Below are 25,452 nucleotides of genomic sequence, written 5' to 3' on the forward strand. Positions count from 1 at the left end.
GATAGAACATGAAATTTGTACATTTTTAAAAAGCTAAACCGAAATATGAAGTAAATTATACACGTTTACTATAGCACGTGAAGTCATTTGTATGAAAACTATATATACACAGTATGTGACGATGCACTCTGCCTCTTTGTTTAATATCTTTTTTTAGTTGTTTTTTAGTTGTCTGCCGAGTAAAAAAAAAAAAAAACATTTATAAGCCAAAAACGATTGTTTTCTCCAACGTGTCCAAAGAGGGTTGTTAGATTTTAAATTCCATACAATACAACTAAATGTGCCACTTAATTAAGCAATATAAGTTTGATTTTACAGTTCAAAAAGGATGAGAGTGATATCAAGTAACTGTCATTTCAGACACACTATTATTATTTTTATCTTTTTTTTTTTTTTGCTTTTTGTTTTTGCTCTACCAATGAAAATAGTTTGGTTATAATGTTGTAAACCATAGAATTTGAATTCTATGGTGTGAATATGGACAATGAATGCAGTGTAAAACATTCTTGGAACTCTACTTGTCCAATCAAATTAGTGCACCGGGACTAACGGTTGTTTAATTAGAAGTTGACAGTCAATACACAATAGCATATTGCACATCTACAACCATAGTGTTTCAGAGATATTTCTCTATGATCTCAACTAAGACTGATTGTTGCATCTAGTAATTTATTATTTTAATCAGGAAACTGATTGAAGGTTGTGTTGATATAAACTATAGTTGCATAAATAATAATGTTTTTATTATTATTATTACATTTTGATATCTCTTTGACACAAATTATATTGTTTTCCTTTTAGTGCCATTCAGGAATAATGGGAGGGGGACACTATGTGACTTATGCCAAAAACCCTAATGAAAAATGGTACTGTTACAACGACAGCAGCTGCAAGGTATGAGCCCCGCTCTCTGTGTTTGTTCTTTGACGTCTCAGACATTATCATAGTTTAGCACTCTTTGCAGCTTTCTGCAGAAAATGAAGATGTTAATACATACATGGAAAATGTTCAGACAACAAAGTATTAAGCAGCAGTTGAAACAAACTGTTTCATGTGTTCTCTTCAGGAAGTTCAATCGGATGAAATTGACACAGATTCAGCTTACATCCTGTTCTACGAGCAGCAGGGAGTGGACTACTCACAGTTTTTGCCAAAAACAGAGGGCAAAAAGATGACAGACACCACTAGCATGGATGAAGACTTTGAATCAGACTACAAGAAGTACTGTGTGCTTCAGTGATGTCATGCTCTTCCACATAAAAATACACTAGTGGAGTTTGTCAGTATGCCAGTGCAATGAAGACTGAAACTGCAGCGCTGCCCCAGAGGACCATCATTTGTTGAAAGAACAAAATATCAGTTAGTCGAACGGCCTGATTAAGTCACTGACTGTGCTTTCAGAATAGAGGTACCTGCCACCTCGGTTAGATGAGTGAGGGGGTAAGTGAGATACAACATGTGAACGAGTGAATAGAGAGAGATCTATACCGATTATGCCGTTGCCAAGCAAACAAAATTATTCAGTACTGGACTGGAAGTTAGCCAATCCCTCTATAGCATGATTATCAGACAAAATTGGGCATTCTTTCACATTGCAGCCCACACATGCAAATCTAAATTGCATAAAAATGATGTGTTTATATAACTGTATCATAAGCTTTTGCTCCTTTATTGCTATTTTTTGGAACGCTAATAGCGAGAATCTATTATTTTAATTAGGAATTGCGTTGATCTAAATTACAGCTATTAAAGAGCCCTAAAGATTTCTCTAAATGTTTTTTCCCATGTTTTTGTTTTGTTTTAATTTTTGTTTCATGTTTTTATGTTGTTTTGTTTTCATTTTTGTTCGTTTTTTTTCATGTTTTTGTTTTTTCATATAGTTTTGTTTCTGTTGTCTTTTTTTTTTCTATGTAATTTCCGTACACTACCTCACATTTTTGCCATTAATTGGCCAATTGTTAATTCAAAATCCATGTGACAGTATTATATCATTGGGGGGGCAGTAGACTACTTTCTTTACGGACAAAATTCACTTTACAAAAGAGTTCCATAATATTTCATTATAAAATATTTTTTTTACCACTTAATAAAATGTCCTCCCTCTGCTCAGCTGCCAAATTATGCATATAATATTTAGTTTAGTTTTAATCTTATTTAAGATTGTTTATTGTCATGCTTCATTTCTCTTTTAAAGAGTATATGTTTAGCTTTATAATCTTTTTTGTTTGTTTTTAATTTTTTTAAACAAGTTATTTTTATGAAGAAGTTCACTTTGCCTAAACTGGGGCTTTCAAACACATTCACTTTCTAGACTTAGCAGTCAGATCAAACCACAGCGTCCTCAACAATAGTGCTGTAACCATACATTGTTTTCCTGTTTTTACTGTAGTTCTTGCTTCACTACATACTGCTGACAGCAGAAACTAAAAACGGCAACATGACACATATCTGATCAATATTGTCTCACAAGGGAAACTTCACATGTCCAAGCCAAAGTTTGAAACTGGTAATGTACATCGTTTTAGGGAATTATTGAATACTGTTGAAGAAAGCATAAGAAAGAGGTCTGTTGTATGGACATTGTTATTTGTATGAATGTCTTGTTAGAATGGATGGAAATTTCACAACGTTTGCTCTTAGAGAACAGCACTCTGCCTAAAGCGTTCAAATCTCTGGAGTTCTGTGTCGGAGGGTGTTCCAGGTTACTAGCAGCCTTTCTGTTGAGCCAATCTTAATTACCACTGTGAAATATGTATGAAATATTGAATGGCTCTTATTTTCCATCATCTCATCAACTGAATGAGCTCCTCCTATGAGTGGGGCATTAAAACATTTGGAAGTCACTGGGAATCATTCATCGATACCTATTTTGCTGCTGTAGTACTTTAAAAAAATTGTACTTAAAAAAATATTATAACTTAATGTATGCCATTAAAAAAATTTTTATCCCTGTCGGAAAAAAAGAGAAAATGTTTGTGAAATAAACACAACTGTATTACTGTACGTAATTAAATTAATCAAGAGTAATGCAAATATGTTATATGAGCTGTAAACAATTTGTAGATATTTAATTTTAAAATAAATAAAATGGCTATCCAACATTGAAAATCAAATGTACAAGATGGTCTTCCTAAACAATGTTTCACTCTTCTCAAACTGAAATCTGGCTTCACTTGTAATTATAAGTGTGCTTTTAGTCTAACTAAAGGCTGCATTAATATTACAGTAATGGTAAACATACAGCTGAATTTTAAACTTTCACAGAATTTATTGATACAGGGATAATTAATATGGCAAAAATGATCACTTTTCAAGTAGTGCAATCAACTACTGATGTGTGTCTTTGTCCACGTTTGTTAGTTATAATTTTGTTAAATTAATTTTGATGAACTGCTAGAGATGTATTCATTTAATTAACTTTATTTTGTAAAGTGTTGTTTAAATTGGCATTGCACTGACAAATGTACATACATGTTTTGTAAATAAACCAATGAAAAGGATGTATTTGAAAATGAACTGTACAAATGTATTTGTAGTTGTATATGGAGTGATACTGTTGATCTGTAACACTTATTCAAGAAACAAATTAAATGCAGCCAAATGCAGTAGCGCTTGTGTCTCTTCTGTTTCACAGATTTACATGAAAGTATGTGTTTATTTAATGTGCATGGCTTGCTAGTGGATGATGCGAGGTGTTTCCTTGAACAGCAAAGAGGAAACCACACACCTCCCTCTGTTTGTCTCTTTACCGTCCAGTGCCATCAGTCAGACTTTCTTGAATTCAAGCCACATTTGACATTTTAACTAACCTAATACAGGACATCTACAGTCCTTCCTTGATTGAGTGTCAGTTTTTCCTCCCGAATTTTTCCCTTTAGTGATATTTGCAAACTAAACTCGATCACAATCGTGATCTCAGGACCTTGTTTGTGCGCTGGATAGGTCACATAGATTTTCAGTTTGTATATTTGGAGGCTAGCATGCTTTAGTCAGGAAATGCATCGACCTGCACGCTGTGCTACTTATAGAAATGTTCTGCTCTAAACCACAAGCACTGTAGTCTAGAATTGTGGCGTATTGTTCTGAAGAGCACCTCACCCTCAGTGGTCTTCATGCATGCTGAAGAAGGGTAGAACGGTACGCATTATATAATGATTTTAGGCTGGGGTTGTGTGGAACCTCTGTTTAATTTTTTCCTAAAAGGTAAGCAAAATATATTTTACACTTTTACTTTTCAGGTTTTTGTATTTTGTATTATCATCAGGTTTTTTTTTATTTTGCTTTGCTGTTTTGTTTTTTGCTTTGTTTGGTTTTTTTTGTTATGTTTTTGCTTGAATTGCTTTTTTTTTGCTTCATTTTTTTGTTTGCTTTTTTGTTTTGCTTCATTTTTTGTTTTGCTTCATTTTTTGTTTTGCTTTGGTGTTTTGCTTTGCTTAGTTTTGCATTGCTTTTTTGTTTTGCTTTGCAGTTTTGTTTTTTGCTTTGCTTTACTTTTTTGTTTAACTTTGTTTGCTTTTTTGTTTTGGGTTTTGTTTTTGCTTGCTTTGCTTTTTTGTTTTGCTTAGTTTTTATTTTGCTTTGCTGTTTTGTTTTGTTTTTGCTTGCTTTGATTATTTCTTTATTTTTGCTTAGATTTTTTTTGTTTTGAGGATAGAAAATTAATCACATAAAAATCTACCAAAAGGCTGTGATACAATACACATAATCTTTGTTTTGTTTTTTCCCTCTTTTAGTACTATTCGAATAGCTCTCAGATGACTTAAACATTTTTGATGCGTTCCATTTCATCATGACAATGTCAGAAGGAGAATTCCGTAAGTATATTTGCATATACATTTGTTTCAATAGCTGTTAAACTGTATAAACAATTTCATAATAAGAGGAAAAATGTATGCTTTAAATTAAACTAATTTAGATTTATAATGCATATTGGAAACGGTTTCATTTTATGTGTTTGGGTAAAATGGGGATTATCTGTTGTATTTCACCTCTTCTTTTACAGATGGCATTGAAAAAATCATCCTTATCTCTCTCTATGCTGTTACTGTCCTCTTCATGATTGTGGTTGGATTCCTTTGCCTAAAAAAGTACATTTTATTAATCACTAGGTTTAAAAATAGTTACCCTTATAGACCCTTTTTTCTTTCTGATAAAACTTGGTCATGTGTTGTACTATTTTTAAATTAGCATCCAAGCATAATTTTATTACATTAAATAAAAAATACAATATAAATCAGCACTGGTAAAACTTTACAAAAAGGTTGTATTTGTTAACATGAACTAACAATGAAAAATACTTTTACAGCATTTATTAATCATGGTTAATGTTAATTTCAACATACATTTTTAACACAAAGTTGTTTACATCAACATTAGTTAATGCATCATGAACTAACAATGAACAATAATAAATGTTGTAAAATATATATATTGTTCATTGTAAGTTCATGGTACTTAATGTTAACACAAACCTTATTGTAAAATGATACCCACATTTACAAATTCTCAGCTTCCGTTTCTTTTCTAAGGTATCGGTCAATGAGGAAGATCATACGAGAGCTGAGATGTGGGAGACCTGATGTGAGCCTCTCAGTTCGAGATTCTCCCCCTCCGTCTACCATCGTCCCGGCCCCTCCTGAACCAGTGGACAACACTGCAGCAATGCCGTTACAACAACAAACAACAAATGACAAAAAGCCAAGCTGTATATTTCCCTGGAAGCCTCTCCAACAGGTACGCTACATCTTAGTTGAAAATAAGCCTTTTTATTTATGAATAACATAATAATTAGGGCGCATGCTTACTTTTAGCTTTAAGACACATATATAAAATATGTAAATGTATATAATGTAGTCAAATGTGATTGATTGACTTGTATAGTGCTCAAACAATGATCTTCAGGTTCCCCGGTTCACAAAAGCAGACCTGAGCCTCATTCAGCTCATGAAGGCGGGGAGAGAAGGGGTGTTCTACAAAGCTAGAATTACAAGAGGCACTTGTAAAGGCCACTCCATGATCACTTGCAAAATTGGAAAAGAAGGTAGAACAGCATGAGAAAGTATTTTACTACCATCTTACACATTTAAATGCATGCAGATATTGTTTGGATCAAGATGTGTGAAAATCGTAAATATGATCTTTCAGTTGTTTAGATTATGTTTTGGCCGTCACTTGCAGGTATTACCCCTAAGCAGATGGAAAATGAGGTCTCTATAATGAGAAAGCTGGCTTATCATAAAAATGTAATGCAGCTGCTAGACTGGAATACAACAGAGGGTAAGACACACTGCTTTATTCTTGTGCTCTACTATTGCATTATGTGACTTTAATGAAGAATCACTATTGCAGCTATGCAGCAAAATATACAAATCAAAAGTAAAAATCTATTCAGCATTTTTCAAATTTTGATAGTCTATTTTTCATTGAGTGAAAAGTTGAATTAAATTGACTTGGTATCTCCTGCTTGTACTTTACCGGCAACATGCGCTCAAGATGGCATGGACTTCACAAGTTTGTGCAAAACCTGATGATGATCCATGTTGATTTAAGAATGCTCCAAAAAGCATCTTGTGTGCTTCAGTGGAAGCAAAGAAATCTGACCTTCATACTAAGATGTTAACCTAGTCAATGTCACAAATTGCTTATCTGAAGAGTGAGCTATAGTGCAGAATTTTAAATATTTCTTATTCAACATAACATCCTAAAACTTTATTTATATCCACGTTTAAATTAGATTTTCAATCCCATATGTTCAATGTGGGATTTTAAGCAGCACTATATATAAAGAATATGCCGTATGTTATTTTGTTTTAACTATGTCAAAGGAATTTTCTGGGTTCAATAAAAGTTAAGCTCAATCAAAAGCATTTGTGGCATGATGTTGATTACCACAGAAATGTTGACTTGTCCCTCGTTTTCTTTAAAAAAAAAAAAGTTACAAATCTGGGTTACAAAGAGAGACACAATCAGTGTTGGGTGTAATCCGATTACAAAGTAATTAATTGCTGTAATCTAATTATTATTGGGCACAAAAAGTAGTGTAATACATTACATTTTTAAATTATTGTAATCAGATTACAGTTACTGAAGTTAATACTGAAAGTAATAACTTTGAAGTACATTACTTGTGCTCAAGCCACATGATAAGATGCGCGGATTGACGGTCTCAGACACGGAGTCAACTGGGATTTGTCCTCCACCATCCGGATTGAGGAGAGTCACTACACCACCAGGAGGACTTAGAGTGCATTGGGAATTGGGCATTCCAAACTGGGGAAAGAAAAAAAAAAGTACATTACTTGGGTAACAAATATTTTAAAAAACAAATTATTTTTATGTAATACAGTTAAAATATAAATGAATATGAATGCCTTTTTGTATTCCTGTGACAGCTGAAGTGTGTGCGACAATTAAGTAAAAAATAGACATTATTTAGAATTTGTTGAGTGGAAAAACAAAAACATCAAGTGTTTTAGAAAGTAACTTAAAAAAAAAGTAATTAGTAATGTAATAATTTTTAAATAGACTTATAAGTAAAGTAATCTGATTCTAATTTAAGAGAAGTAGTTAGTCATTTGTAGTGGATAACTTACACAACACTGCATACAATGGAAGTGAATGGGGCCAACCCGTAAGCATTAAAATACTCACCGTTTCAAAAGTATAGCCACAAAACATATTATGTGCATTAATGTGATTTTAGTGTCATTAAACCACTTATTAACCTTCTCTGTATAGTTATATTCAAATGTACAACTTTTTACAACAACATAACGCCATAAACTATAATCACGCCAAAAAAACAGATGAATTAATCTTTAGGGTTTTTATACACTTATACATTTCACATTTCTGCTTTTAAACCCTATACATATTGGCCCCATTGATTTCCTTGTGTTAGTGCCTCACTGTAAAAGGAGATAAGAGTCAAAATGAATTTTCGTGGTAATCAACATTATGCCACAAATGCTGTTGATTAAGCTTAACTTGTATTGAACCCGAAATATTCCTTTAATTAACCCATTCATACATGTTAACGCACAGTCAATATTGAAATGCGATATTGCAAGCATTTTCTCTCATTTAATATTATTTGCATTCATTTTAGGAAAACTTGTCAAACTAAAAAAATACTAATGTAGTTGTTTCATCATGTGACCAAAGCGGTGTCTGTTTCCTCAGAGCCATATGTGCTGATCATGGAGTTCATCAGCTATGGCACGCTGCGCAGTTTTGTTCAGAAACACAAAGAGAATCTGAGCACCGACCCCGATCTGCAGAGCCAATTCACTATCGCATCCTACCACGTCGCCTTGGCCATGGAACACTTGCGCTCAAAAATGGTATCACAAGTGGCCGCACACAATAAAGCTAATCTCAAAATGATCGTGGAAAGAATGATATTGAATGTTTTCTGTGTACTCTCCAGATAGTGCATTGTGACCTTGCCTTGAGGAATATTCTGGTGAGTCGTTTCCCCTGGGAGGTGAAAGTAACAGAGTTTGGCCTGGCCAGGGACTTGACCCGCATGAGGAGTAGGCGCAGTAGCAGGAAAAAACAACACAAGGTGAACTAATAACCAATGGCAGCTGTTCTAGCCAGGATCCTCATTGATCATCCTCCTAAATCTGTCTCTCCCCAATGTTATTAGGAACGTGTGCCACTGCGTTGGTACCCTCCAGAGTATTTCCGGAAAAACTACTATAGCTTTAAGGGAGATGTCTGGGCTTTTGGTATTTTGCTGTGGGAATTGCAAACATTTGGTGAGAAATATCCAAATATATTGGTCCATAAACAAGATTTTTGCTTTTAATGAATAAAACATTTCACAAATTGAAAAGCCATTATTGTATATATTGGATTTTAAATTTCACAGGAACATTGCCTTACCCAAACCTGAACTCATCTGAGCAAGTGGTGTACAATATCTGTGCTGGAAATAAGAATACTGTTCCAAGCACCTGCCGTCCAGAGATGTGAGTTAGAATGATTTATTGTCATTGCAATAGATCTACTGTTATTGTCAAGATGCTGAACATTTTTTTAATATGGTGCTTTGTGTTTTCAATAATTATTGGAATTTATGTTCTATTTAAAATGTAGAGAACAGGTTATGCAAGACTGCTGGTTGGATCCTTACACGTCCAGACCTTCATTTACAGACATTGTCAGAATCCTGGAGAATATTGTGGAAAGTGACGGGGTGAGTCACCATAGGCTTTGATTCATTCTGAAATCTTTATACCTTTGTCTTGCAGATAAGTGATTAAGGCATTATCGATCTGTTGCAGGATTATGTGGACGTTAGCAACCAAAGGGTCATGAATGCAGAAGACACTGAACTAAAATAAGCAACTCATTGCTTCACACACACCTAATAACCAGGGGTGGTACTGGGATATGATCTTTGGGGGGGCATTTTGATTTTTAAGGTGGGCAACTGTTTATTTCTTTGTCGTACGGGGGATGCTACTCCTTGATCCTTTAGCTTGGGTTGGTCCCCTTGATCGTGTTTCGCCATTGGTTCCAGCAGCTTCGGAAGTGTTGTGGGGGAGGGGGGCAATGCTAGGGCCAATGCCCCTTAGACCTGGCCATGCTATTAACTCAATTTTGTGACAATGGTTCTAATGTAACACTGTTAATTGTGTACATACTTTTAACAACGTTTGTAAATAAGGACATTACACAACTCTAATAACCAAATGTTAATATTTTGACACGTTTCCTTGTACAATTTTGAAAATAAAATCTTCCAAACATTATCACATCTTTTGTGATGAAAAATGATTACCTCCATATAATTTACTGATACGTTTTTAAAGGGATAGTAACCCAAAAATAAAAATTCTCTCATCATTTTCTCCAGGGGCATTGCTAGACATAAAGGTCTACTGTTGCACAGCTCTCCCATTACTCGTATTGCTTTTTTTTTTTTCTTCTTCTTGAAAGCCTGCTGCGTGCAAGAAGTGTACAACACAATGCACTATACAAAACCTTGCTTAACCCACTATTCCAACACTGCAACAAGTACTGGGAAAGGTAAACATGTAGAGATATTAATCTTTAAGAAAATATCTTCAACATACTGTACATGAACATTCTCAACATGTTTTACAGCATAAAATGCCTACACTGTATTTGCAAATAACAAAACTGGAGAAACTATCTTGCACATTTGCATTCTTCTATATTACACATTATCGAAAAGGGCTATAGACAAAAAGGGCTCAGAATGAGCAGAGTTGGTCGCTAGGCAGAGTTGGTATAGCTAAACTGGCTGAGTTTGTTTGCTAGCTTGTGAAACTAGCTGAGCTATCTCTAACTTTATAAATGCAGAAGTGTCGTTTCTATAAATTAATAACTAGCTAGCTAACATAATTGGTGTAAGTTTAAACTGATGTTTGAATCTCATTAAGTTTACTTGCATCTACAACTCAAAACAAGCCAATAGTAATTTTCAGTTGCTAGGCGATTAGCACACAGCAGTCATTGTTACTGACAACTGTTTATGTAGTGTCCTAAACTAGTGCTAGTGAATTAAATTAATTTAATATATGAAAGATTGATTCTTCTCTGCAATTCGAAACACTTGACATAGGTTTTCCTGAGACTTGATGCTTTTTCACCTGACTCTGACGGCTTTGTTTATCATGTAGTTTGTTTACCTCTCACAAACTGATCTCTCCTTTCAGTTTCCTATCCCTGCTTCGTCCAAATAATTTTATTTTGTCCATCTGTATACAGGAGCCAATAATGTATGTCAAAATAAGACCATCGGTATTATTTAGAAACGTTAGTTTTATCATGTTTTCATCACCTACCTCAATTCTGACTTGTGTGCTGACACCTGGGTAGGGTTGCACCAGCTTTGCGTAAGTTGGGAGGTAAAGTTCACACTAAGGGTTTAGTAACTACTAGTTAGTTTGTAACTAAGTCTGTGCTTAATTTGGTTGCACCACCTGTTCTTAAGGTAAGACTTAACTAGTAGGTCATAAACTCTCCATAAAGTAATGCGTAGTCGAATAATATGACCTTTACCTGTATTGATCCAATAAATAGCCTTAACATTTATACACAGAAGTGTTAAAAAGCCGCAAACTTCAATTTGATCTAGTTACGGTTGATGTTCAAACCTTGTCTGTTCGTGTAACTGTCAGCTGTAATAAATTATACCCCCATTAAAATATGATAGGCTACGTTATAAAGTAGATTTGATAATTCGTATATTTGCCCTGTGTATATAACAATAAATAGGAACTGTATCTTAAATTAAATAAGGGGTGATAAATAAATGCTAATTCAACAGGCTGGAAAAATAGATATTTATTAATTTTAATATCTTATATACTTAATTTATGTTGAAACTTGACATCGGGCAATGCATCCTTAAAACTGCACCGTTTGAACGGTTTCATGCTGAAGAGCCGCTTAAATTAAAGGTTTTTTTCGCTCTCTTGTAAATGTAAACGACTGTAAATGCCAACATCATAATATATGTCGAAATGATTTATTGACTATCACGGAAAACATGAGCACAATGATGTCATTAAACGAGTCTGCTTTTTTTCCCCATCCGTTACTCCTGGTCGGAGGCTTCAGTAAATATTTAGTTTATATGTAGGTTTATGTCCTACCTAAGTTTAATGGTGCAACGCTCATATATTTAGTAGTGCGTATTTTGACTTATTGCCCATTTACGCCACAACTAGTCTAAGTTGTAACGTACGTATAGCTGGAGCAACCTGTGTGTGTGTGTGTGTGTGTGTGTGTGTGTGTGTACGCTGCAGTGGCTTTGGGTATATGAAGCGCACAGGCGCGCGCCACACGGGCATGTATTTCTGCGCGCATTTTACTGCGTTGCTTTTACAAGCGTTGATTGAGTGGGTTACTGCGTTGCATTTAGATAGATCCATTTCTTTTTTCCGGTATTATCAATCTAAATGAATGCACTGACAAATAAAGTAAATTGTTCAAACTCAAACATGAGATTTTAATAGGGCACAGCAGATTTATACCGGGGCACGTGCTCCAGTAAAAGGGGTCTAGTGACACGCCTGATTTACTCACTCTCATGCCATCCTCAGAAGTGATATGATAGGTGTGGGTGAGAAACAGATAAATTATATTTAATTCTATAAATCTCCACCTTTGGCCAGCCCTGACCAGTAGGTGGAGATGTGCACAAAGAATGCTAATTACCCAAAAACAAAAGAATGTGGAAGTGGAGATTTATGGTACAAAAAAACATAATATTGATCTGTTTTTCACCCACACCTATCATATAGTTTCAGAAGATATTAATTTATCCATTGGAGTCTTATGGATTACTTTTATGCTGCTTTTGTGCTTTTTGGAGATTCAAGGACTGACCCCATTCACTTGCATTGTATGGACCTACAGAGCTGATAAATTGTTCTAAAAATATTTGTTTGTGTTCTGCAGAAGAAAGAAAGTCATACACATCTGTGATGGCATGAGGGTGAGTAAATGATGAGAGAATTTTCATTTTTGGTTGAACTGTCCCTTTAATACCTTATTCACAGCAGTGCTATCTTCAGGTCTCTTCAATGGGTTGTACAGTTGTTTAAAGTTTTTTTTGGATCATTCTGCTGATGAAACATTGAAAAAATATCCAAGAAATTTCACAAAGAGAGTTGTGGAAAATTTGATGTGATCTAGGAGCTTTTTGACATCTTTATCCGTACATGTCATTGAAGAAACAGTATCCCTCACAGCATTGTTTTCATTCCCATCAAAAATCAAGATGGTGCTACTGTGAATAAGGAGCTGTTGAGGTTGTAGTCCACAAACCCGGATGAGAATTCACCAATGGTTCCCTCTGGATTTTCCTATGGGTTTTTAAAATTGGGTTTTCAACTTGTGAATAAAATAAGGTCTGTGGAAAACATTACTTAATGATATGAGGACGTTTTGTTATACAAAATAAGTTACTTAGGCTACTTTAAATACCTCAAATGTGAATTTTGAAGCCACTGTGTGTTTAATAAAAACTATGCATAAACAGTTAAAGCCGCCCCATTGAGCAATAATTTATGCAATACACAGTTAAGTATTTATATTATCCAACATATCCTCTTCTGCCATTACATACTGTACATAACATACTGTATTTTTGTACTTTATATAACAGATTTGTATTAGATTTGCACTATGTATGTGTATGTGTGTATGTATGAAGGTGTGTGTATGTACGTATATGTATAATAATTTTGTATTGTTTGTTGTATTGTTGAGCACTGGAAGCTCCTGTCACCAATACAAATTCCTTGTATTTGTAAGCATACTTGACAATAAAGCTGATTCTGCAATACAATCCTGCTTCAAAATTAATGTTTGAGGTATAACTGTGTGTAATTTATGTTGTAGAACAAAATAAAAATCGTTAAGTAATTTTTCCACATCTTATTTTACTCGTAAGTTGAAAAACCCTATTATAAAAACCCATCTTAAAAATTGGCAAATTAAACTTCCGTGATTCTGGACTTCATAGGCTTGTGCTTCACCTTCACTTCATTTTCCTTCAGATTTTCCAATGGTAAGTTATAGTAGTTATATTATTTACTACAATGATTGAATAAATATTAATTTAATGTGGTATCTTTTTTTAAACTGATGACAGATGTGGTCTTTAATGTTGTATTTAACTGGAGTATCTAAGGCATTCTGGAGAGAAACAAATTGTTACTATGGTAGTTTGTATGGGTTGTGTTTTACGGTTATGCTCCGTGATAATTAGCCAATGAGCAATCAGGAATCCGCCCATTCCAGGAATCAACCGAGCTAATTGGCCAATGGGAAGAGAGACCAGTAATAACCGAGCAGAAAGACCAATCAGAAACGGGGAGCAACACGCTACTCAACACAGACCACTGACTGAAGCCGTCCACTGTTGCAACACAACTCTGACAGAGGAGGAACTTGTTAAATAGTTCACGTTTTTCATTGACTAACCTCATTCGAAATGTTTCTTCGCGTCTTAGAAATTGTATATTTTATTTATTTTGCATCGCACATTCCAATCACTGTCCTCATTGATGTTCAAGCCTTATTTCCTGAACATGTTTATCCACCCGCGGTAAGTTTGTGTCATTAATCGTGAGTGAGCACATATCTAGGTTAAGGGTTAATGTGATTATTTGTTTTACAGCTGAAAAGCGTATTGCAGTGGTATGCTGCCGAATTCAATGATCCAATGGTGATGGACCCACCTGTGTGGTTTAGATCTTTTGTGTTCTGTGAGGCTCTTGTGCAGCTGCCCTTTTTCCCAGTCGCAGCATGCGCTTTTCTTAAGGGTCAGTTCTGGTCAAAACATTAATTCTATCATTTGAGTAAATTATTTATGAAATCAGTTTTGAGTGCCACAATAGTGACATCTAGTGGTGACAATTTAGGCTTTATACAATAGTCAAATTGTCCCTGCCTATTTGTTTGTTTATTAGGTGGCTGCAAATGGATCAGAACACCAGCAATTGTTTATTCCGTTCATGTGGCCACCACTCTGGTCCCCATTTTAGGCCACATCCTTTTCCATAACTTTCCTCTGGTACCACATCCAGGTCCGCAAACTCTGCATGAGCGTCTGACCCTGGTGTCTATTTATGTTCCATATCTTATCATCCCTATCATGATTCTGCTCACCATGCTTTTCAGCACAGCTTATAACTCATCCTCTCCAAGTGGAAGAGCTTCCTCAAAGTCCAAGAAGAAAAGATAGATGTCAATTCATCCCTTCCAAAGACTTAAACACATTCCACTGTCATTTTGATATATATATGTATGTAAGGCTGGATTCATTGTAAATTACTTACTACTTTAATCTGGTACTGATTACAAATTTGGAAATTGTATGAAGCCTTTGAACATTAAAGGGATATTTCGCCCAAAGATGAAAATTCTCATGCCATCCCGGATGCATATGACTTTCTTCTGCTGAACGCAAATAAAGGTTTTTAGGAGAATATCTCAGCCCTGTAGGTCCATATAATGTAAGTGAATGGTGGCCAGAACTTTGAAGGTCCAAAAAGCACATAAATGCAGCATAAAAGTAATCAATAAGACTGCAGTGGTTAAATCCATGTCTTCAGTATTGATAACTGTTGTGGGTGAGAAACATCTTTTTTTACTGTATATTTCCAATTTCACTTTTTTGTTTTTTACGATTTGCATTCTTTGTGTATGTCTCCACCTACTGGGTAGGGAGGAGAATTTATAGTAAAAAATAACTTAAATATTGATCTGTTTCTCACAGAAAATTATCATATTTTTTCTGAAGACATGGACTTAACTACTGGAGTCTAATGGATTATTTATATGCTGCTTTTATGTGCTTTTTGGACCTTTCAAAAAGCACAATATCTCAGCCCTATAGGTCCATATATATATATATATATATATGGACCTACAGGGCTGAGATATTCTCCTAAAAACCTTTGTGTTTAGCAGAAGAAAGTTAAACACATCTGGGATGACATGGGGGTGAGTAAACGATGGGAGAAATGTCATTTTTGGGTGAACTATCCTTTTAAGATTGTTTTCATTTAGTTGCCATAGCTTCCTTATGTTTTGCACTTTTTGACCTAAAGCTGTATTTGTTTGCATATTTTGTTTACCGATGACAAAATACACATATGTAATTGCAAAATATATTTTTATTTAAGTGTACTTCAAATTTGTATTAAGTTTTTCAAATATTGAGATAACACCCCTGATGATCTACCCAGTAAGGTAAATGTAAACAAATAATAAATGAATGCACTATTTGGTCTGCTTTCTATCCAACGCTAAATATGTTTGGTGTGGTCCCACAATCAAAATGTAAAGATGTCATGAGAATATGATAAAGTAAAATTGTAAATGGGTTCAAGTCACAAACAGCAGTTGAATTACAAATTGAAAAAAAAAGCAAACATTTATCCCATGATGTCTCATGATGGAATTATTTACAGTAACATGCAAATACTGTATATTCCTGTTGTAAAAATTATTACATTTACAAAGTAATCTTCCATATAAATAGTATAAATAACTTAATTTGTATATAAATAGTATTCATTTGAGATTATGATCTATTGTGGGAAGTGTGTTTTCCCTGGAACTGGCCATGCAACAGCACTCAATGTTAACAATAGTCGAAGGTTGTCACCTATTGACTGATCAACTCAATTAACCTATAACTTGGGGCCCAGCACTTATTGGAAAGTCACTGTAAGAGAGATGCATAGCATCACTTGTCCAAAAGACAGGATGTTATAGAAGAAAACAAACGGCACTCATTTTTGCAGTATAAACTGGTCAATGAATTCATTCTGCTCTGCTTCCACTTTTTGAAGAGCTTCATATTCTATTCGATATCTGCAAAACAAAAGAGAATTGTAATAATTTTATGGTCTGATTACAGTTAGGAATTTAATGCACAAATGGATTATTGATCACCACGTAGTCTGAATACAGGCCAAATACGACTGTGTACCTTTCCAACTGCATTTTCTTTTCTGCGATCAGAGACTGAAGCTGTTGCTGTTGGGCCTCACGTTGCTTTTCAACCGATTTCAATATATTTCTTGCACCTATGGCCTGTAGAATAATCATCAAGATCCTCTGAATGAATATAATACTAATGTGCACTGTATTCATTATACAGTGCATCTGGAATATATTCACAGCGCTTCAATTTTTCCACATTTTGTTATGTTACAGCCTTATTCCAAAATGGATTAAATTCAGTATTTTCCTCAAAAATTCTACAAATAATACCCCCACCTATTTTTGGGCAGTTTCTCCCATTCTTCTTTGCAGGACCGCTCAAGCTCCATCAGGTTGGATGGGGAGCGTCGGTGCACAGCCATTTTCAGATCTCTCCAGAGATGTTCAATCGGGTTCAAGTCTGGGCTCTGGCTGGGCCACTCAAGGACATTCACAGAGTTGTCCCGTAGCCACTCCTTTGTTATCTTGGCTGTGTGCTTGGGGTTGTTGTCCTGTTGGAAGATGAACCTTTGCCCCAGTATGAGATCCAGAGTGCTCTGGAGCAGGTTTTCATCAAGGATGTCTCTTTACATTGCTGCATTCATCTTTCCCTCGATCCTGACTAGTCTCGCAGTTCCTGCCGCTGAAAAACATCCCCACAGCATGATGCTGCCACCACCATGCTTCACTGTAGGGATGGTATTAGCCAGGTGATGAGTGTTGCCTGGTTTCCTCCAGACATGATGCTTGTCATTCAAGCCAAATAGTTCAATCTTTTGTTTCTTATGGGTTGAGTCCTTCAGGTGCCTTTTGGCAAACTTCAGACAGGCTGTCATGTGCCTTTTACTGAGGAGTGGCTTCCGTCTGGCCACTCTACCATACAGGCCTGATTGGTGGAGGGCTGCAGAGATGGTTGTTCTTCTGGATGGTTCTCCTCTCTCCACAGAGAAACGTTGGAGCTCTGTCAGAGTGACCATTGGGTTCTTGGTCACCTCCCTGACTAAGGGCCTTCTGCCCCAATCGCTAGGTTTGGTCGGGCGGCCAGCTCTAGGAAGAGTCCTGGTGGTTCCAAACTTCTTCCATTTACAGATGATGGAGGTCACTGTGCTCATTGGGACCTTCAATGCTGCAGACATTTTTCTGTACCCTTCCCCAGATCTGTGCCTCGATGCAATCCTGTCTTGGCAGTCTACAGACAATTCCTTGTTCTTCATGGCTTGGTTTGTGCTCTGACATGCACTGTTAACTGTGCGATCTTATATAGACAGGTGTGTGACTTTCCAAATCATGTCCAATCAACTGAATTTACCACAGGTGGACTCCAATCAAGTTGTAGAAACATCTCAAGGATGATCAGTGGAAACAGGATGCACCTGAGCTCAATTTTGAGTGTCATGGCAGATTTCTTTTTTTTAATACATTTGCAAAGATTTCAAACAAACTTCTTTCACGTTGTCATTATGGGGTATTGTTTGTAGAATTTTTAGGAAAATAATAAATTTAATAAATTTTGTAATAAAGCTGTAACATAACAAAATGTGGAAAAAAGTGAAGTGCTGTGAATACATTCTAGATGCACTGTAAATGAAAGTACATACCTTAATTTTTTCGGTTTCTGCTTCCTTTGCTAGTTCATCCACTAGTTCAATAAGTCCACCAACAATTTTCTGAAATTGGCCAATCTCTGTTTTCAGAAACAAGTTATTGATCTGTACACTGAAACACTAGTAGATGCCAAACATTTTATCCAGAAGACATAAATGCTGTTCGCTCTGCACATTCCAATCGATAAACTGTAATCTACAACAATAAAATAAAAAGCAAAATGAAACTCACTGTCAACAAAGTCCTCGCATTCCTCTTTGAGCTCTGTGGTTTTCTGGCTCACGTCAGGCTCAAGTACTCGTAGTTTGTTTAGTTCATCAAAATGAAGACCAGCCTCTGCCAACGGGTCTTTAGCCATGACCAGCGGACCAAAAACTGCTTGTATGGTTGATGGAAACTGAACGATAATGAAATGTAGATATAACACTTTCAGCTATAGACTGGGTGATTCTCACGAAACCTGCCAAGAAAATGTCCTGGTCATATTACCCCTTACCCCGGCCTCTATCTATCTATCTATATATATATTTATCTATATAAATTAAGCATGACAAAAATTAACCCTAAATTTTGTAGCATTAGGGATAGTTCACTCAAAAATTTAAATTTTCTCATCATTTGCTCACACTCATGCCATCCCAGATGTGCATATCTTACTTTCTTTTGCTGAACCCAAACGAAGCTTTTTAGAAGAATATTTCAGCTCTGTTTGTCCTTTCAATGCCAGTGAATGGTGGCCAGAACTTTGAAGCTCCAAAAAGCACATAAAGGCTGCATACAAATAATCCATACAACTAGATGAGAAACAGATCAATATTTAAGTCATTTTTTACTATAAATTCTCCTCCCTGCCCAGTAGGTGGCAATTTGCAAAGTGGTGGTGTGAGCGGTGGTGGCGTAGTGTGCTAAAGCACATAACTGGTAATCAGAAGGTTGCTGGTTCGATCCCCAAAGCCACCATCATTATGTCCTTGAGCAAGGCACATAACTCCAGGTTGCTCCAGGGGAATTGTCCCTGTAATAAGTGCACTGTAATCTGCAAAATGCATAAATGTAAATAATGTGACCATCATAATTATTGTGGAGAATTAACATAAAAATAACATCACAAAAATTCTTAATGCCCCTAAAAACAGGCTTCATTTTCTATATGCAAAATGTATTTTGATTTTATTGTACGGGACTTGGGAACAGGACATATTCTTGACAAGTTTCTGAGAATCACACAACTACATAAAACAACTGTCACAGTTGAACTACAATGCTTTGCCATTGCCATTTTATTCCAACTCATTATTTCTGTTAAGCACCCCTAAATGCAGCAAAATATTGCTGATGTTGCAGCACAATATGCAATCACATGTGTCACCAGATCCACTGACTACAGTAAACTAGCTAACCGATTAGCTAGTTAGCTGGTTAAAGTGATCTGTCAATAAACTGCCGTTCAAAACATCTCGGATTATCCACTCAGTAAATCACATTTACAAATAGGACGAATAAATGCTACTGCACACAAATATTTTTGAAAGGTCTGTGTTGGTATTGAGCTAGAATAGATAAACAAAAGCAAACAGACCTTGACCAGACAAGTTCAGTAGCTTGGTGATCATACATAAAACGGTCCATAATTACACTCTCAAATTGTTACATCGACTGAGAAATTTAAATCAAGTGAAATAGATAATCAGATGCCTCCAACCTACCTTACTTTTATTTGATTATGTGGCACTTCGGCTGGAGTAACTGACCGCCTCCTCGCATCTGTCTGATAGTCTCGGCTGCCAGGCGACGACCGGTCCACCTCTTGATGAGTGAGAGGGGGGCACAAACAAATCTTTTATATTTATGTCGGCCATAATGTATTTATAATAATTTACAAAACACTTTTTTTTATCACATAACCAATAAATAATTATATCTAACTATAAATCCCAGAGGTTCATGTAAAACGTATTTTTATAGCTAACATCACACACCACAGTCCCCCTTGTTCTAAAATTGAAAGAGTCCGTAGTTAAATATCTCCTGCAGTTCAGCGCCAGAACACTGTGGGTGTTGGAGGTGCAGGACGAACGTCTACAGGCTGTCAAAAACATTAGAAGAAGATTGAGCTGCGACCTCAAAAAATGTCTAGTCTCTCTTTTTTAAACTATGTAAATATACATATGTTATATGTGTATTGGGTATGTTTGACATAAAAGGCTGCTGCTGAATATTTTTAATGCCCAATCTTGTATGGCAGTTTGACCATATGTGTGGGTCAACAGCTAAAGGAATATTCCGGGTTCAATTCAAGTTAAATGGTCTAAAATGATTGGTTAAGTCTTGCATACGTCACCAGAGTGAAGTCTGTCGTTTCACCGGAAGATCGAGTTACTACATTTTGATTAAAGAAGTAAAGGCTAAAAAATAAAGAAACAAAACATATGCATGAATACATTGTTCACAATAATATCAATAACGTGTATTTAGAAAATAGATAGGTTGAATTTTCATTTCATGCTGACAATATTGTTGAATAATTTTGACAACCAAAAAAAAAAAAAAAAAAAAGATCTGGTTACAATTAGGCACTTACAATGGAAGTGAATGGGGCCAATTCAAAAACGTTAAAATACTGTTTCAAAAGTATAGCCACAAGACATAAACAATATGCATGTTAGCATGATTTTAGTGTGAAAAAAGTACTTACAAACCTTTTCTGTGTAAAGTTATAGCCAATTTTACAACTTCGTTGACATGATGATGTTATGTCAACAAACCCTAGACAGACTGTAAAAATGATATAAACAGTTTTACAACTCAAATAATACATGAGTTTTATCAGAAGAACTAATATTAGGGCTTTTATAAAATTATAAGCTTCACATTGTACTGTATAACCAAAGTTAAACAAAAAGGAAAAGTAAAACAAAACACACATTCTATGCAAAATATCCAAGAAATTCATACACAAGATAATATACAAAAAACATGTGTGAAAGAGATGAAAATGTCACATTTTAAAAGAAAGTAAATCAGTGGGAGAAGTATATTCAATCCATCTTGATCAGTTTTGCTCAAAAATATTTACCTGCCATTTTAAAGAAGAAAAAAACAATTCCGTTACAAAACCACTTTTCATAATTTTTTTTGCATGGTTTGTGTCTTAGGCTGTAACTATTTTTGTCTTTTTTCCCAACATTGTTCTAAATAGATATTGATGGCCCATTGACCCAGTATGTGGGGGTATTAAGCCCAAATAAAGTTCCTCAAACTTGTCAGGAATTTTAAGATCCAATAATCTTTTATAACTTCGAGCTTTCTTCCATAATTTATTTCATTGCAACTCCATCACATTTTATCTTCTGAAAAATGTTTTTCTTGCTGGCGAGATAAAAAAAATATTAATCAAATTCTTCCAACATTGAGATTAAGTTTTCTTGTTTTCGCACTCTTCATTATTTAAAATAAAATTACATTCCAACTTCCATCTTTTATATAATTTGTTGAATCTTTATTCTGATATCTGAAACTATTATAAAACATAGAGGTACTTTTAATTATGTGACATAAAAATTACATTAATTATTGTAATATTATTTGCTTTTGATGTTTACGTTGAAATAATTTTTCACTTGTAAGTATCTATAGAAATCCAACTCAAAATTATACTTAGTTTGAACATTTTGCAACTCACCATTACTCATTCAATACTCATATTAAGTAAGAGCAGGGGAGTCATTACACTGATAAGTAATCATCTACAATTCAAATGTCTCAAACAGATTAAAGATAAATTAGGGAGAATCATTATTGTTTTAGCAAAAATTCAGGGTCAAAGGTTGGTTTTGGCTAATATTTACGCACCTAACGTTGATAATCACTGCTTTTTTTTATTGATCACTGTGACAGGGTGGAGGGTGTGGCCGGGTCGCGATGCTCTGTAGCAGTGGTACAAACAAATGGATTAACTTCAGATTATTTTACTCTGGATAGGGGCACTCAGCAAGGCTGCCCTCTTTCACCATTATTGTTCTGTCTTGTCCTGGAACCATTAGCAGCCACAATAAGAAAGGAGGATGAATTTTCCAGGGGTGATGGCAGGAGACGTTGCACATCATTTTCTGGTTTACGTAGATGATCCAAATATTTGTCCCCAAGTTCTCAGGATTCAAAGTCAATTGGTCTTAATCCGAAGCTTTGGCTCTGACAGCGTACTGCCCAGTAACGGCCTTCCAGCCAGGTACATTCCAGTTGCCCAAACAGGGCATTAAGTATTTTGGGATTTTATTCTCAGCAAATTTGTCTGATTTAGTTAGTAAATTTGACCCTTTAATAAAAATTAATTAGAGCGATGTGGGTAGGTGGGCTTCATTACATTTATCTATGATTGGGAAGGTTAATGTTATTAATATGAATTGTATTCCAAAATGTAACTTCCTGCTACAATCTCTCCCTGTAGATGTCCTTCTCTCTTATTTCAAGCTATTTGATAGCATAGCAAAGTCCTTCATTTTTAATGGTAAGTGTCCCATATTGCATTTCTGTAAGTTGCATAGGCTGATTGACAAAGGTGGGCTAGGCCTACCCAAGATTTGGTTTTATTGCAAAGCCTTTCTATCAAACTAATCGGTGAAGTTTAGTCACACCCCGTTATTTTGCATTTGCACTTGGTATGGACAAAAGTGTCCTGAGTTTTTAACTTTATTTAAATGTTACCTCGAGCTTATGGCAGAACCCAAGATTGTGTATTAAGTCCCCCTTCTGCTGGTTAGCGTGGATTGTGAGGGGAGTTACTACACTCGGTGAACTGTATGAGAGTGTTGAGATCTTTTGAAAATTTGGTTCAACATTTTGGGATCTCCAGATCTCAGTTTTATAGGTATTTACAGCTATGCCACCTGCTTTGCACTATTTTTGGCAGTAGCACACACACACACAACCCTAATGTGGCAGATACTCTGGGAGAAGTGAATACTGCTTTTGGAAAAGGTCAAGAGGCATCAGTGGATTACTCCCTGTTAATTCAGAGTCTTTTGGATGGAGATTTAACTTCTGTCAAGAGATTATGGGAGAAAGATTTCAACTTGGTATTGGAGGAGGGAGAATGGTCTAGGATTTTTAAAAACGTCAAGACTGCATCTAGAGATGCAAGGGTTTGCCTTATGCAATTCAAGATTTTGCATAGATTTTATTGGACCCCCTCTAGATTGTATAAGCTTGATCTTAAAGACACACCCACCTGCTGGTGATGCCAATTGGAGGATGGAGGCATGGTCCATGTATTTTGGTGGTGTGTTGAGATCCAGAAATTGAGGTTGAAGGTTCAGAATTTTGTGTGTGATGTTATAGGTACTCTGGTTTTGTTTTGCCCCAGACTTTGTGTTCTGGGTGATGGGGCGGTCATCGATGTGGGGGATAGTCATATAGAGAATTGGGTTCTGACCTGTGTGATGATTGCCAGGTAGGTTATTTTGAGGGGTTGGAGGTCAGCTGGTGCACCCCCATATTCGGAGTGGTGCACAGAGATGGAGGAGGGTAGTGGCTTTTGAGGAGGTGTCATTGGGAAGACAGGGTGACTTAGATTTGTTTGTCCAGAAATGGGGAAAGTATTTATTTTTTGTGTTTTTCGAGGACTCTCGGGGTGGGGCTTGGAGAGAGTAGTGTAGTATAGTTTTAAGTTATTATGATTACTGTATATATATATATATATATATATATATATATATATATATATATATATATATATATATATATATATATATATATTCTTGTTGTTGTTTGTGTGTCTGTTTGTTTGTTTGTTTTTATATATATTTAATTATGCGTGACCACAGGATTGTTTTTTTGGAGGGCGGGGTTGGGCATGAGGAGGAGGGGTTGTGGGGTTTAAATGTTGATTGTGTGTGTGTGTGTGTATATATATATATATATATATATATATATATATATATATATATATATATATATATATATATATGTTATTCTTTTCTTTATTAAAGTAAGATTTAATTTAAAAAATGTATTACAAAAAACGAAATCAAGACACATGCTTTGCTGATCAAGCGTTTGTAATGTATATTTGCTCAAACAGTTCCTCATACAGTCTTTTAAAGCACATTATAAAAGTTTTCTTTTATACACATACATCCAACTAGTCACCAAAGTACCACAATAAAAAGTTTACAGCTCAAATACGCACAATCAACACATCAAATGTGATCATCAGATGCGTGCAGCCATGTTGGTTTACATTAGTAGTGGTTGTCACTCGTCACACAAACAGCTACTCAAAGAGTAATTTCATATCATAATCATTTGTTTACTAAAACTAAAATTTAAATGAAAAAGAAATAAAAAATTCAAGACCCCTAAATGGCTGTACAGTGTCACGTGCGGTAATACTGTAACTCACTCTGGTGGGCACTGCAGGCAAATTTAGATGCTACTCATGAAAATATTAAAGGTGAATGGTGAGTGGGGCTATTGTATCTTTTTTTTTATCTTTTTATCCTCAATTTATTTTTCAATGTGGCTCTCTTCAAAATCTGTGTCATCTGTTCGACAGATCCCATGTTGAATGGAAATTATTTATTGTTAGAACAGTTAAAAAAAAGCTTTTGTACCTCTGTAATTATTCCATTACGCATTATTCCAAAGTAAAATCTGATGACAAAATAAGGTAAGTGGTAAATCGATATCAACCTATAGTTTTTTTGTTGTCGTCTTCTTTTATTGGTCCATGCAAAAAATTAAACGTCAATCGGATGTGGAACAACATGATGGTTAGAGAATTTCCATTTTTGGGTGAATTATTTCTTAAAAGAATTTAACAATGGCAACTGTTGATGTTTTCTAAGTCAGTAAGATGTATTTTCTCTTCTGTGTAAATTCTCAAAGATATAAGATGTCGGCCTCCCTCCAGATTCGTCCACCACACTTTTCAAATGTTCTTCCTTCACCTGCACCGCACACCTGGTCCACAGCTACTATGGTATCTATGAGCTACTATGTTGTATTAAGATACAGTTAAATTCAAAACTGTCATAAAGGGAACATGCATGGTTGTAATCAATACTTCGGTATACTGCATCAATGCCACGTTAGAAGAGAGTATTTCAGCTTATTCTGAATGGAAATAGGTTTTACACAATGAAAAGTCTTTCTTTCAATATTCTACCCTATAAATATCATCTGCGCTATAAATAAGCATAACGGAAGTGTAAATGTTAAGGTTATAATTAATCACTTAACACTTCCCATTACCTTAACGTGATACGGGATGAGGAGTTATTAATGCTGCTGTCATTCATTTCTGTCTTTTTCTTCAGAGATGAGGTTTCTTGTGATTTCTCTTGTAAAATATGGGATGTTATTATA

General features: G+C 35.3%; 4 protein-coding genes across 6 annotated transcripts in view; 3 read left to right on the forward strand and 1 right to left on the reverse strand.

The window, feature by feature from the left end:
• The window catches only part of usp32 (ubiquitin specific peptidase 32), a 116,331-nt gene extending 112,740 nt beyond the window's left edge, over positions 1-3,591 (forward strand). For both annotated transcript variants that reach the window (XM_052107198.1, XM_052107199.1), the window contains exons 33-34: positions 802-894; positions 1,067-3,591. In XM_052107198.1, coding sequence (XP_051963158.1) covers positions 802-894; positions 1,067-1,240 — 267 coding nt within the window. In that variant the 3' untranslated portion in view covers positions 1,241-3,591. The remainder of the gene's footprint in view (positions 1-801; positions 895-1,066) is intronic.
• A 480-nt stretch (positions 3,592-4,071) lies between these two features.
• On the forward strand, positions 4,072-10,053 carry si:ch211-167j9.5 (fibroblast growth factor receptor homolog 1). The gene is made up of 12 exons (XM_052107200.1): positions 4,072-4,203; positions 4,734-4,814; positions 5,003-5,087; positions 5,529-5,733; positions 5,902-6,040; positions 6,178-6,276; positions 8,182-8,342; positions 8,429-8,566; positions 8,651-8,762; positions 8,876-8,975; positions 9,103-9,202; positions 9,291-10,053. The coding sequence occupies exons 2-12, from the start codon at positions 4,790-4,792 to the stop codon at positions 9,348-9,350; spliced, it is 1,224 nt and encodes a 407-aa protein (XP_051963160.1). The 5' UTR covers positions 4,072-4,203; positions 4,734-4,789; the 3' UTR covers positions 9,351-10,053.
• A 3,739-nt stretch (positions 10,054-13,792) lies between these two features.
• On the forward strand, positions 13,793-15,414 carry tmem97 (transmembrane protein 97). The gene is made up of 3 exons (XM_052107378.1): positions 13,793-14,095; positions 14,168-14,312; positions 14,460-15,414. The coding sequence occupies exons 1-3, from the start codon at positions 13,982-13,984 to the stop codon at positions 14,732-14,734; spliced, it is 534 nt and encodes a 177-aa protein (XP_051963338.1). The 5' UTR covers positions 13,793-13,981; the 3' UTR covers positions 14,735-15,414.
• Positions 15,415-15,471: 57 nt separating this feature from the next.
• Positions 15,472-19,924, reverse strand: LOC127630011 (intraflagellar transport protein 20 homolog). 2 transcript variants are annotated; one of them, XM_052107380.1, is made up of 5 exons: positions 19,799-19,848; positions 18,319-18,484; positions 18,081-18,166; positions 16,490-16,593; positions 15,472-16,371 (listed from the first exon to the last, which is right to left on the reverse strand). In XM_052107380.1, the coding sequence occupies exons 2-5, from the start codon at positions 18,443-18,445 to the stop codon at positions 16,290-16,292; spliced, it is 399 nt and encodes a 132-aa protein (XP_051963340.1). In that variant the 5' UTR covers positions 18,446-18,484; positions 19,799-19,848; the 3' UTR covers positions 15,472-16,289. The 2 variants fall into 2 exon arrangements, with proteins under 2 accessions (XP_051963340.1, XP_051963339.1); XM_052107379.1 differs by having other exon boundaries at positions 15,475-16,371; positions 19,794-19,924.
• Positions 19,925-25,452: the final 5,528 nt, after the last annotated feature.

The sequence above is a fragment of the Xyrauchen texanus genome, chromosome 36 (genome assembly GCF_025860055.1).
Source record: "Xyrauchen texanus isolate HMW12.3.18 chromosome 36, RBS_HiC_50CHRs, whole genome shotgun sequence".
NCBI lineage: Eukaryota > Metazoa > Chordata > Actinopteri > Cypriniformes > Catostomidae > Xyrauchen > Xyrauchen texanus.

What these genes read in the sequence shown, in the direction of transcription:
- si:ch211-167j9.5 (XM_052107200.1), top strand. Translation starts at nt 4,790, where the DNA reads ATGACAATGTCAGAAGGAGAATTCC. An exon ending in AATGTCAGAAGGAGAATTCC is followed by an intron (nt 4,815 to 5,002) that starts GTAAGTATATTT and finishes CTTCTTTTACAG; the next exon opens with ATGGCATTGAAAAAATCATC. An exon ending in ATATTGTGGAAAGTGACGGG is followed by an intron (nt 9,203 to 9,290) that starts GTGAGTCACCAT and finishes GATCTGTTGCAG; the next exon opens with GATTATGTGGACGTTAGCAA.
- tmem97 (XM_052107378.1), top strand. Translation starts at nt 13,982, where the DNA reads ATGTTTCTTCGCGTCTTAGAAATTGTATATTTTATTTATTTTGCATCG. An exon ending in AACATGTTTATCCACCCGCG is followed by an intron (nt 14,096 to 14,167) that starts GTAAGTTTGTGT and finishes TTTGTTTTACAG; the next exon opens with CTGAAAAGCGTATTGCAGTG. An exon ending in AGCATGCGCTTTTCTTAAGG is followed by an intron (nt 14,313 to 14,459) that starts GTCAGTTCTGGT and finishes TTTGTTTATTAG; the next exon opens with GTGGCTGCAAATGGATCAGA.
- LOC127630011 (XM_052107380.1), bottom strand. Translation starts at nt 18,445, where the DNA reads ATGGCTAAAGACCCGTTGGCAGAGGCTGGTCTTCATTTTGATGAACTA. An exon ending in ATGCGAGGACTTTGTTGACA is followed by an intron (nt 18,167 to 18,318) that starts GTGAGTTTCATT and finishes TTCTGAAAACAG; the next exon opens with AGATTGGCCAATTTCAGAAA. An exon ending in AAGAAAATGCAGTTGGAAAG is followed by an intron (nt 16,372 to 16,489) that starts GTACACAGTCGT and finishes TTTGTTTTGCAG; the next exon opens with ATATCGAATAGAATATGAAG.